This window comes from Sorex fumeus, unplaced genomic scaffold, assembly GCF_029834395.1.
Source record: "Sorex fumeus unplaced genomic scaffold, SorFum_2.1 ptg000045l, whole genome shotgun sequence".
NCBI lineage: Eukaryota > Metazoa > Chordata > Mammalia > Eulipotyphla > Soricidae > Sorex > Sorex fumeus.
Window position 1 is genome coordinate 147,157 of NW_026606102.1, and position 13,242 is coordinate 160,398.

Below are 13,242 nucleotides of genomic sequence, written 5' to 3' on the forward strand. Positions count from 1 at the left end.
CTGACCCGCTCACTCATTTAAATGCAGTGGTGCCGGGCAGATGGGAGAAGGGTGTCCACTGACTGGCCTTGTGGAGGAGCCCCTGGCCTAGGACACCAAAGTCACAAACCACCAACCAACTCCAGGTTCTGCGTTGCAAAGCACCAAGAGCTTGTGGAAGGCTTGGAGCGAAGGCCAAGGGTGCAGCAGGAGTGAGCAAGGCTCACAAGCGTGCCACAGTCCTGGGAAAGGAATGACAACTAAGCATGTGGTTTCATCACTGTGTGGACCTCAGGGAGCCTCCTCCAGGTAGCCGGCCTGGATTCTAGCCTACTGCATAGGGACACGGTCATTGCCGGGAGCACTGTCATGGGATCCTCCTTTCTATGCCCAACCCAGAGGGAGTGTGTGCGTTTGTAGGAGTCTGGGGTGGGGGTGGGGGGTGGTCTTGCCACCCTCATGGCTGTTTCTTACCTTGCAGTCGAAATTCCATTTTATTTCCTTGGGGACTTTCCCCAGCAGCTGTCAGGGCCGTCATCCACAGGAGGTATGTCACCCGGGGCTGCAGGCTGTCTAGGGTGTGTGAATTGGGAGAGTCCCGGTAAGGAATTTCTGGAAAGAAGGAAAAGGGAGAGTGGCGCACATTAATGGAACTTACTGGACTTTCGTTAGCTCTGTTAACGCTCTTACTTTGGGAGAGTGAAGCAGTACCTTGTTGTAAAATAGTCAGAATTCATCATCTGGACGGAATACTTCAAAGGCCCTGGCAGTCACGTTAGTCAACAGATCGGTTCCTCCAGAGAGGTCAAAAGTTTTGGTGGCAAAATTAGACTTTTAAAATTTTTTATTTATTTTTTTTGGCTGGAGAGATAGCACAGTGGGTAGGGCTTTTGCCTTACATGTGGCCAACCCCAGTTCGATTCCTCCACCCCTCTCGGAGAGCCCGGCAAGCTACCGAGAGTATCTCTCCCGCACGGCAAAGCCTGGCAAGCTCCCCGTGGCGTATTCGATATGCCAAAAAAAAAAAAAAAAAACAGAAACAAGTCTCACAATGGAGATGTTACTGGTGCCTGCTCGAGCAAATCGATGAACAACAGGAGGACAGTGCTACCGTGCTACAGCTTTTAGGGTCCCACTCGGCGATGCACAGAGGTTACTCCTGGCAGTGCTCAGGGGACCATATGGGATGCTGGCAATCAAACCCGGGTTGGCGGCATGCAAGGCAGATGCCCTACCCGCTGTGCTATTGCTCCAGCCCAAAGTATGATTTTTTGGTTTTTCTTTTTTTACCATTTGCTCTTGAAATTATTTAGCTGTAGTAATTTTTATTTTCTACTATGATTCCTGTTGCTGGCATGGTTCAGGCATACTTGAGAACTCTTGTGAAGAAAATTCAATGTCCAAATTGTTTTCAATGGAACTGTAATGAAGATTAAGTTTAGCAATTGATGAAGCAGGCATTTAAGTAACATTTAAGATAATTTTCCATTTTAGTGGGGGGGTGGAGTAAGTTCTAGTTAGTGGGCACACTCTGCTAGGTGTGCTCAAGTTCTAATTTGTTTTTTGTTTGTTTGTTTTTGGCTTTGGGCCCCACCTTGAGATGCTCATGGATTATTCCTGACTCAGGAATCACACCTGGGGATGCGGGGGTGGGGAGGGGAGTGGGGGGCATGCATCTGTAGTGCTGGGGATCAAACCCGGTGGGCTACATGCAAGGCAAATGCAAGGCTACATGCAAGTCCACTCTGTCTGGCCTGGACTGCTCAGGTTCTTGTTCTCAGACCATCAAGACTGAAAGCAAAGGACCCATTGCAAGACAGTTGAATTCAGGAGAGACTTTGAGGAAAGGGAAGAGAGAGGAAGTTAAGCTTTGGGGTATCTTTGAGCTTTGGGGTATCTTTAAGTAGCATGCCTGGGTAAGATGAAAACCTCTTTTAGATGTTCTGGAAGCATGAAAGAAGGGACGACAATGGGTTGGTGAAGAGCAGGATGTTTGCGAGGATTATCCTCTGCACATCCTGGGTGCATATCCTGGGTCCATTGCCCTGATTTTCTTTCCTTAGGGCTGTTGTCCTTCTGATGTCATCCCACCAATCTCCCTACTGTCCCACATGGCCTTGCCACTATGATGGCTGCCTTCTATGTCATGGCTTCTTAGATGTATCTTGGCAGGTTGAGCCCAATTGACCAGTTTCTTCCATTCTCAACACCCCCAAAAACTCACACAGAAGAGTTAGGGTTTTGAATCTCAAGGAAATATTAACACATAAGGCTTAACCTGTAATAATATGTTAATAATCTCTTATACCAACGCTTAAAGGCTCCAGGGTGAGAAACAACAACCTTCACATACTTTCTTCTAAGGAAACCTTTACCTTATAATAGACAATATAAAATAAATTATTTAGGGCCTGCTATTGGGGCAAACTTGGCTGGTGGTTAGGAAAATTGGAAATAATGGGGTGGGAAGGTGTAATGCTGGTGGCATTGGTGTTGGAATATTGAATCATCATGAATAAACCTTATAAAAATTAATTAAAAAATAAGGTATATAAACATAGTAAAATATTTGGGTTTATCCCACAAAGTATTCTGAAAAATAAATGTAGTGGATTTAAAATAAAAAGAGTTCACAGTCACAGTCACGGTACTCCCGTTGTTCATCAATTTGCTCGAGCGGGCCCAGTAACGTCTCCATCGTGAGACTTCTTGTTACTGTGTTTCGCATATTGAATACGTCACGGGTAGCTTGCCAGGCTTTGCTGTGCGGGTGAGATACTCTCGGTAGCTTGCCGGGCTCTCCGAGAGGGGCGGAGGAATCGACCTCGGCTCGGCCTGGCTGGCTGCACACAAGGCAAATGCCCTACCGCTGTGTTATCGCTCCATTTGTTTGGGCTTTGGGTCACACCCAGCAATGCTCAGGGACTACTTCTGGCTTAGTGCACGGAGTTCGCTCTCAGCAACCTCAGTGGGAGTGGGGCTACGGGGTAAGGGAGTAGGGGTGGAGGAAGGGATCAAACCTGGGCCTCCTTCACGCAAAAACATGTGCTTCAACCTTTTGAGCTGTCTCCCCTGTCAAGATTTTAGTGTCTGAGCAATGTGCTTGGGTTTGTTTGGTTTTGGGGCCACACCTGGTGATGTTCAGGGGTTACTCCTGGCTCTATATTCAGGAATTACTCTGGTGGTGCTCAGGGGACCCTATGGGATGCCAGGGATTGAACTCAGGCCGGCTATGTGCAAGATAAGAGCCCTCCCGCTATACTACAACTCGGGCCCATACTAAGGTGTTTCTTTCCAACTCCTAAAGACATAAGTATGTTAACTGGCCAGTAGTTCATCTCTGGTGTTTTGACGGTGAGTTCTGAGGGGAACCTTGGAACCTGGGGAGAACATGAAACCAGAGCCAGGACTCGGGCAGGAGCACCCTCCTGGCTCACTTGGCAGAACCATGGAGACTGACCGGTGAGCAAAGAGGAGCCAGAACATGGCACTTTGTGTCTTGATGTCATAGGCTGACTCCCAAGCCTCGGGTACCATCTACACCCGCAGAGTTTAGCGAGACAGTCACAAATATGTCTTGAGCATCTTCCCTGGATAAGACACTAGTTTACAAAGACACAGAATCTGCTCCCAGTTGTTAATGATCTAGTGGGTCCAACAAACCTCCCTCACTCCTGCTCACTGGTCACCCCAGGAAGCAATCTGGAGCATTGTCACAAGAAGTCTATCCTGCCCCCAGGGGCAGATCATTTAAGCATGGGGACTATTGGAGCAAATTCTCTATTTGGTGTGGGATTAAGAATAAATACCAAGTAGGGGCCGGAGCGATAGCATAGTGGGTAGGGAGTCTGCCTTGCACGCAGCCGACCTGGGTTCGATCCCTCCCCGGCATCCCATATGGTCCCCCAAGCACCTCCAGGAGTAATTCCTAAGTGCAGAGACAGGAATAATCCCTGAGCATCGCTGGGTGTGACCCAAAAAGAAAAAAAAAAAGAATAAATACCAAGTAGAAAATTCCCACACCTACTCTAATCTGCTGAAATTGAACTTGGGTCCTCTTTCGCCAGTTTCAAAGATGGAGAGTTAAGAAATTTATTTGGGGGACTGGAGAGATAGCACAGCGGGTGGGGTGTTTGCCTTGTATGTGGCCGACCCAGGTTTGATTCCCAGCATCCCATATGTTCCCCGGTATGTTCCTCCAAGCACCACCAGGAGCAATTCCTGAGTGCATAAGCCAGGAGTAACCCCTGTGCATCGCCGGGTGTGATCCAAAGAGGAAAAAAAAAAGTTTATTTGGGAGACTGGCACAGCATGTAGCTGCTTGTTTTTCATGCAGTTTCCAACTCAGTGCCACATATGGTCCTCCCAGCCCTGCCAAGAGTGATTCCCGAGCGCAGAGCCAGGAGTAAGTCCTGAGCACCACTGGCCTGTGGCTCAAACACCCAAATCAAAATCAAAACCAAAAACACCCTTTATAAGACCAGGGATGTGGCTCAGTGGAAGAGCCGCACTTGCCTTGCATATGCGAGGGAAACTGGGGACATTGGGGGTGAGAAACCGTGAAAGGACGGCTGTTGGAACATTATAGGGCTGAAATCCAGTCATGAACAACTTGGACACGGTATCTCACTGGGATTCGATTTTAAAAAATAAAATCTTATGTAGAAAAGGAACAGTTTGGACCAGAGCAATAGTACTGCAGGTAGGGTGGTTTGCCTTGCACACGGCTGACCCAAGTTCGATCCCTGACACCTGACATCCCATATGGTTCTCCAAGCACCGCCCAGAGTGATTTCAGGGTGCAGAACCAGGAGTAACCCCTAAGCCTCACCAGGTGTGATCCAGAAAGCAAAAGTAACAAATAAATAAATAAATAGTAAAAAAGAAACAGTTTAACAAACAAGTCAAAAAGAAAAAGGAGTAAGCCCTGAGCACAGTTGCCTATAACTCAAACCCCTCTCCCCTTCCCCTCCCAAACGAAAAATTTCCTTTGAGAGCAGGGGGTCGTGGCTAAACCTCAGGGTCCCATGGAGCAAGTATGAAGGGCCTGGTCTGGGGGAGAAGGGGCTGAGCCAGGGTTTCGGGGACACATCAGAACCCAGTGGTGCAGGGGAGGTTGTAGATGGGTTTGCTGGGCTAAGAAAGTTTATAGCCCCCCTCCCCCTTCCTGGATGGAAAGGGCGAGACTGGCACAGAATATAACCCCACTACCAGGTGGGGGCTGAGCAGTGAGGAGGGAGATGGGTCAACAGTTTGGCTGGCAGAACCGGGAGAAAGAAGAGCGAAAGTCGCACAGGAAATACTGGTTCCGCCAGCCGGCAGGCCTGGGCTTGCCTCTGGCTCTCCCACAGAGATAAAGGCCTCCCACCCCTGGGCAGCAGCCAGGCCAGGTTCTGGGGAATTGGAGGACAAAGGCTTGGGTTTGGAAAGGTGTGCCAAGTGCCTGTCCTCGGCAAGGCTGCAGGTAGCTGGGATGCAATGTTTCTGGAAGTTTCTTCCTAATAATCTACATTGCTTTAACAAAGTAGAGGGCAGGACTTGTTCAATTTGTGGTTCAGCAAATACTAGTTTGTGTGTGTGTGTGTGTGTGTGTGTGTGTGTGTGTGTGTGTGCTTGGCACTTGTATATGTGTGTGGGGGGGCATATCTGGTGGTGCTTAGAGCTTACCCCTGGCTCTGAACTCAGGGATCACTCCTAGTGGCCTCAGGGGCCCAGGGGACCATGTGTGATACCAGGAATTGAATCTGGGCCAGCTGCGTGCAAAGCAGAGCCCTACCCACCGTACTATCTTTACAACCCCCTGGCCCCCGTGTTATTGTTGTTTGAGTGGGTTTGGGGACCACACCCTGTGGTGCTTCTGGTTTACTCCTGATTCTGTGCTTGGGAGTTACTCCTGATGGTGCTTGCGGGGACCATATATGGTGCTGGGGATCGAACCAGGGTGGACTACGTGCAAGGCAAGCACCTGACCCTTTGGACCAAATCTCCAGTCCACAACAAATACTGTTTTTAATTGAGCACCTACTGTGTGCCTGGTTGGACTGTAGATTCAATGCTGACCAAATTGCCATGATTTCTACCCATAAGGGATATGTGAGGCAGGGGGCTGGGTAAAGGTGTGAGCTGTCACAGGTATAAGGTATCACCACAGACCCATGGCCACAGCTGCTCCCCTGCTTCCTCTCCTCCCGCAGGGCTGAGCATCTGGTCTTCACTTCCCGCACTCTGCAGGAACCTGGTCTCGGGGTAGGAACTGCAGAAGACCAGGACAGCTCCTCCTTAGCACACCACTCTCCTTTACCTTGGGCGGCCCCTCTCTCCTGAGTGTCTCTTTTTCCTCCTCGACCCACCACTCTGGGCCTATATCCAGAAACTGCCTTTTGACCTGACGTTGTCTGGTGTTAGTCCTGGATGATGACAGTTGCCCCACTGTGCCTGGCCCATCTCCCTCAAAAAACGGGGTTCCCTGACCATGGGGAATGGCCTTTTGTACCAGGAAGAGCTTCTGGAGTAAAGGGGACATTGAATCTAACCAATACAAATAAGGTATTTGGATGTGTGCCCTCCTCCTCCAGTTTAAAATACCCTTAGGGCCGGAGTGATAGTAGAATGGGCAGGGCATTTGCCTTGCATGTGGCCCAGCCAGCATCCCAAATGGTCTCTTGAGCTCACTAATAGTGGTCATTGAGCACTGTGGGGTATGCTCCTCCCCTGCCAAAAAAAGAATTCTCTATAAGGGCCAGAGAGACAGTAGAGTGGGTAGGGCATTTCCTTGCACATGGCCAACTTGGGTTCAATCCCTCCATCCCGTGTGTTTCCCCAAGCACTGCCAAGAGTGACCCCTAAGTACAGAGCCAGAAGTAAGTCCTGAGCACTGTTGAATGTGACTAAAAAACCACCCTTCATAGGGCCAGGGATGTGCTCAGTGGTAGAGCACTTGCCTTGCATATGCGATGCCTTGGGGTTTGACTCCTGATACCACATGGTCTCTCGAGTACCATTCAGAGGACCCCCTGAGCTGCCTCCAAACATTACTGTTAGTTTAACATCATAACTCTCAGCTTAGCATCATAGCTAAGAGCTGCCTCCAAACATCACACCCCTCCCACCCAAATACCCTAACACAAACTTTGGACTCAGCATATTTGTGGTGAAATAAGATAGGTGTTGGGGTCCGAGAGATCATCTACTGGGTTGGGCACTTGCCCTGCATGTGGCTGACCTGCCCAAACAAGAACAAAACAGGATAGGTGTTTTCTTCAACATGTACTAGAGTAGCTTGAAGAACCAATTGGCCTGATTGATCTTCTTGGTTGTAAATGAATGTAGTGGTTTAGACTGCCAAAATGAAAAAAGAAAAAAAAAAAAGCAGAGTTGGGAGGCAGGGAAGGGAGCAAATTTCATGTGTAGAATTCTAAATAAGTCCATGAAGAAGTGAGTTGATTCACCGACTTTTGGGGCAGCAATGGGCTTGGACTGGTCTGGCCAGAAGTAGTTCCATCAAATGCTGCATTCTGTTTCTGAGTGGGCATGGGGGAATTAGGTAAGTGAATGATTGTAAGGGGATACTATAATGGCAGTCAGAAAAGGATGATGGCAAATTTCTAGGGATCAGTGTAGAAGAACATGCATAACTGAGAGGCAAAAGCTCATTAGAGACCCCAAAACATTCTGTGCATGCGTTTTCCCTTTCTTGGGGGGCAGAGTGCATGAAGTGGTGCTCAGGGCTTACTCCTGACTCTGTATTCAGGGATCACTCCTAGCGGTGCTTGGGGGGCAAATGGAGTTCCGGGAACTGAACCTGGGTTTTCACGTGCAAGGCAAATCCCTTATCTGCTGTACTCTCATTCCAGGACTGTTTTTATTAATCTGGAAGAGCACAAGAAGGCTAGGGATGTAGCTCAGTGACAGAGTATATGTAAGGCCCTGGGTTCCATCACCATGATGGTCCAGCACCATGACCCAGGAAGGACTGCGAACAGCCTATGGACAGAGAAAGAGCAAGTTTCTCTTTTCTATTTTCCTGAACTCGAATGTGTTCACCGTGTGCTTAACTAGCTTTCTGACTCTTAACTCTCTGGGAGTCGATACTAAGTCAGGAATAGGAGCATCTTTCTCTGCTAAGGTCCAACTGGATATCACTCATGGGCTGTACAATATAGATGAGAAGCATCTGTGTCCATAACTGTCATGGGCCTGAGCCAGGCCTTGTCATTTCACGCCCTTTTATGACCCGCAGGCCAGAAGTTCTCCAGCCCTTCTCTCAGTCAAGAGACAGGACCAGCTCCTAAGTTTCCCACAGGACAGCCTTGTCCCCATCTCTCTGGCACCCGCATTGCAGGCTGACTTTGTTACATTCTCCCTTTTTCTCAGAGTTCTCATGAAGGATTGAAAATATTGCTTTTTTTTTTTCTAATAAATGCTCCCTATAGAAGGCCAGCTGATTGTGAAATAAAGAGAAGTCAAGCCAGGGTGAAAACCAAACCTGAGTAAACCTGGGGACAGAACATCATATCCGGCAGGAGACTCAAAGGAGGGAATCCATGATATCAGCTGAGATAAGGCTGTGGCCAGAATTCATTTCCATTGCTGTCACCTTGTGATAGGGTTTGGGCCAGAAGGCATTCGAGCACTTCTCAAGTTCCCTACTTGAAGACTATGGTAGTATTTGCAAATGTTTCTGAGTTCTCCAGACGTGGGCCGGAGAGACAGCTCAGCAGGCTGGAGTGCGGGTGTGTATGCAGGAGACCCGTGTTTGACCCCCAAGACCACAGGTACCCCAGCACAGCCAGGAGTAATTCCTAACCACCAAGCTGGAAGTAGCCGCTGATTAAAGCAAGGTAAAGGTAAGGTAAAGGCCCTCCCGTTGATCATCGATTTGCTCGAGCGGGCCCAGTAACATCTCCATTGGAGACTTTGTTGTTACTGTGTTTGGCATATCGAATACTCTTGGTAGCTTGCCGGGCTCTCCGAGAGGGGCGGAGGAATCGAACTCGGGTCGGCCATGTTGGCCGCTTGTAAGGCAAATGCCCTACCGCTGTGCTATCGCTCCAGCGATAAAGCAAAAGCAATTAAATATTCTCTGATACATTCCTTGTAAACCTTAAGGACCTTATGGAAGTGATCTTATTGCTTTTTATTTTCAAAGATTAGGGTGTGGGGGGAGGGTGGGGGCTCCGGAGGCCCAGGGGAATTTGTCCCAGTGATCCTTGGTGTTTCCATGTGAGGGTATGAGGATGCAGTGCTATTCCAGCCCTGCAGTGGTGGGGTTACCTGGGCCATCCTTGGAATGCTGGGGGGACCCTGAGGTATCAGGGATAGAACTGGGTTCAGCCTTAGGCCAGCTAAGTGCCTTAACCCCCTTATCACGTCTCTCTCTTTTTTTTTCCTTTGACTTTTTGGGTCACACCCGGTGATGCACAGGGGTTACTTCTGGTGGTAGCTCACAGGACTATAGTGGATGCTGGGAATCAAACTCGGGTCAGTCGTGTGCAAGGCAAATGCCCACCCGCTGTGCTATCACTTCAGCCCCCTGTTATCACCTCTCTTGCCCCTTATATCTTTTTAAAATGATCTTTCCCTAAGGACCAGGAGGATTGCTCCACAGCTTGGAAGCCAGCTTCATGTGCTTGGGGAAAAGGCAACTCAGACAGAGAAGGGACCACCGAGTAAAGAATGCTTGGAGTGCCCACTCGGGATGGGAGGTGTGTGCTAAAGGTAGACTATAGACCAAACATGATGGCCACTTAATGCCTCTATTGCAAACCACAAAACCCAAAGGGAGAGAGAGAGAGTAAAAGAGAATGCATTTGCCACAAAGGCGGGGATGGGGGTAGGGGGATGGGGGCAGTGGGAGGGATACTGGGAACATTGGTGTTGGAGAATGGACACTGGTGGAGGGATGGGTACTTGATCATTGTATGACTGAAACATAAGCACAAAAGTTTGTAAGTCTGTAACTGTACCTCATGGTGATTCTTTAGCACAGTGGTAGGGTGTTTGCCTTGCACGCAGCCAATATGGCTGACCTGAGTTCGATTCCTTCGCCCCTCTTGGAGAGCCCGGCAAGCTACCGAGAGGATCTCGCCCGTACGGCGGAGCCTGGCAAGCTACCCGTGACGTATTCGATATGCCAAACACAGTAACAAGAAGTCTCACAATGGAGACGTTACTGGGCCTGCTCAAGCAAATCGATGAACAATGGGAGGACTGTGACCGTGATCTAAAGTTTAAAAAAAGAATGAATAGTACTAAGTGGAAAAAAATAAATTAATTAAAAAATAAAATAATCTCTCCATACCTGAGTAAGCTCATCTGCACTTACTTCACTGGCTTCATTTCTTCAATTTGCCTGGCTTGTAGCATGCGTTCAATGAGTTTGCACGCCTATTTAGATGTTTTGACTCTTTCCATTATTTTTCCATTACTCTTTCCATAAATGCTTACTAAGGCCAGGCAAAATGGTAGCATTCTCAGCATGTGTGCATGCATTCACATGTGTATGTATGCACAGACACACACACACACACACGCACGCACACAGGAACTCTTCTCCGCTCCCTCCTTTTAAACAATAAAGGCCTTGCAGCACTTGCTTCTCATACCTACCCCAGAAATGAGGCTGGGACTTGGAGTCTTGTGCCTGCCAGTATATCCTATACTGCAGGATGCAGCCCATTTGCTCTCCTGCTGGAATTCCATCCCAGGAGATGAAAACGCGGCCCTTTTCCTTTTCCTCTGTGATGGAATGAATGCGTGGACCCCTTCGAGGTGCTGTAGGATAAAGGAGGGATTTAGGTCAGAGCCAGACCCAAATCATCCGGCTACAGCAAACTCAGGCTAAAGGTGCCACAGGACTCACCTTTGTGCTTGGCGTCAGCCCGGCTGGAGCTGCATCCTCCCTGGTATCCGGCCAGAGCATGCACACGGAATTCGTAACAGACATAGGGCTTGAGGCTCTCTGTAAGGGAAACGAAGTTCCTCCCACCAGCATCCTGGGTGTGTTGCTCAGGGAGGTTACTGATGTCCAATATGGTCACATTCAAACCCCTTCTGGGGCCTCTTTATTTTTTAGTTGTTTATTTAGGTATTTGGGACACACCCAGCAGTACTCAGGACTTACTCCTGGCTCTGTGCTCAGGGATCACTCCTGGTAGTGCTCAGGGAACCATATGTGGTGCCCAGGATTGAACCGGGGTTGGTCGTGTGCAAGGCAAGTGTCCTATTCACTGTACTGTTTTTTTTTTCCTTCTTTGACTTATATTTTTATTTTTGTGTGAACATGGTTCCAGTACAAACTGGATCCAGGTTTGCAAGGGGATGACCTAAGTTACAAAATCTCAGCACCTTCTTTGCTGTGGCCCCGGCTTCTGGAAGCCGCCACTCCCTGCTCCCAAACCGGAAGGGAACCTGTGCAAGTGAACCCAATTCTTTGCAGGCTCTTCGAGATGACGGAGAAAACAGCCCCTCGGCTCCAGCTAAGATTTAAAGATCACCACACAGCTGGCTCTGGAAACAAAACTGATTCCTATGGAGCACTGATTTCCACAGAGCAATCATTTGCTGTTTGCCAAGAGGCGAGATGAGGGTTTGCAGACAAAGGAACTGGACCCTCTTTTCTAATTCCTCAGCAGTTGCTGGGAACTGGCTGGGCAGTGAGGCCCCCATGGTTGGGTGTGACTCATGGGCACGCTGGGTACAATCTGACCCTTTGTTCTTCTCCCTCCTGCACCCGCTCCCACGGGCTTTAGTCACCTCTGCATGGTGTCAGAGCCACGAAAACATAGAGAATTGCTGGGGGAGGAGGTGGCAGGGGGGCGGTCAGCAGCTCTTCCGAGATCTTCCGGTCTTTAAAGTTTGCCACTTTGGAGTCAGGGCCATAGTATAGGCATTAAGGTTCAAGTCCCTGACACTGTCTGGGGGTCACTCCTGGTCGTAGCGTCAGGAATAGCCCCTGAGCATCATCAGATGTGGCTGTCACTCCCTGCTCCTGCCTTCCCTCCAAGTCACTCCACTTTGCAAATTTTTGTCAGACATAAAGTTTAAAAATGGGCAAGTTGTTGTTTGGGCCCCAATTCCTGATTTCCGTGAATCTCAGACTTCAAACTGTTTTAGAGAGAAGGCATCTCTTAGAGATAACACACATCTTTATAGGAGGGGGAAGACAGATAGAATTCCCAGGAGGATCCTGAAAGCATGGCAGGATGGAAGTCTCTCTCCTAGGGGGTCAGGGAGGGTAGGGTCCCCCAACCTTGGCCACTGATTGGGGGTTACCATTTGCATCTTTGAGAGGAGGGATTTTACATCTGAATACTTATTAAAAACCTTGTGATTTCCAGGAAAAGCCATTCTGCCTTAAATATTCCATCCAGCAAGTGAGCACATGTAATGCGCAGGTGCCACCCATAGAGGCAAGGGGGACAGAACAGAACCGCGCCTGGGGACAGGAGGAATGGGTGCAGGCAGCCTGGGATGGCAATGCCAAGCTGCCCTGGGGGAGGGGTTGGGTACCCAGAAGTCCAATGACCCTGCCGGCTGTGGAGCCCTTTGTGTCCGCTGCTCTGCCTCCCCTGTGGCATTCCTCACCCCAGCCCTCTGCTGGGTGAGGTGATGCCGGAGTGCCAGACCAGCCTTCGAAGCTAACGTGAGTTCAAGGCCCAGACCTTCGACCTGCCACATCAGAAACTGGGGACTCGGGGGCCAGAGATGTAGGACAGTGGGGAGGGCACTTGCCTTGCACGTGGCTGACCCCGGTTCTAACCCTGGCACCTGTATGGTCACCTGAGCTCACTAGGAGTGATCCCTGAGCGCAGAGCCAGGAGAGAGGCTTGGAACACCCATGTGGCCCCCAACAAAAATAAAGAAATGGGCAGGGCTTCCTGTGAAGGGCCACTCTCAGTGTCAGTGGAAGGAAAGGTGGGGGGGGGGGGTCTCAGCATTGTGCTGGTCACTCCCAGTCTATGAAGAGGAGAACCTGGCAAGCCGGTCGCCCAGTTCAGAGTTGGCCGTGCCTCTCTGAGGGTCTACACCCCTTTTCTCCATCCCCAGTCCAGGCCCTGCTCCTTCCTCCCTCTTCAGAGTACAGGCCCGGCAGACTTGGGCAGAGGCCCTGCCTGCTCCAGGTTCAGAAACCGCTTCCTTACTCGGGACATGGGAGGGCGTATGGGTGGGTGATGGTGGTTCCAGCAGAGTTTCAGTCTCATCTGTGGGAGAAGGCAAAGAGCGAATGAAGAGCATGCGGGGTAACTGCAGAAAGGGCAGGGG

At 49.7% G+C, this 13,242-nt stretch overlaps 1 protein-coding gene across 2 annotated transcripts in view; it reads right to left on the reverse strand.

Annotated features, from left to right (window-relative positions):
* The window catches only part of IL12RB2 (interleukin 12 receptor subunit beta 2), an 87,478-nt gene that overhangs the window by 13,332 nt on the left and 60,904 nt on the right, over positions 1-13,242 (reverse strand). For both annotated transcript variants that reach the window (XM_056122361.1, XM_056122362.1), the window contains exons 10-12: positions 10,841-10,939; positions 10,588-10,752; positions 454-591 (exon numbers count right to left, since the gene is read on the reverse strand). In XM_056122361.1, the coding sequence (XP_055978336.1) occupies positions 454-591; positions 10,588-10,752; positions 10,841-10,939 (402 nt within the window). The remainder of the gene's footprint in view (positions 1-453; positions 592-10,587; positions 10,753-10,840; positions 10,940-13,242) is intronic.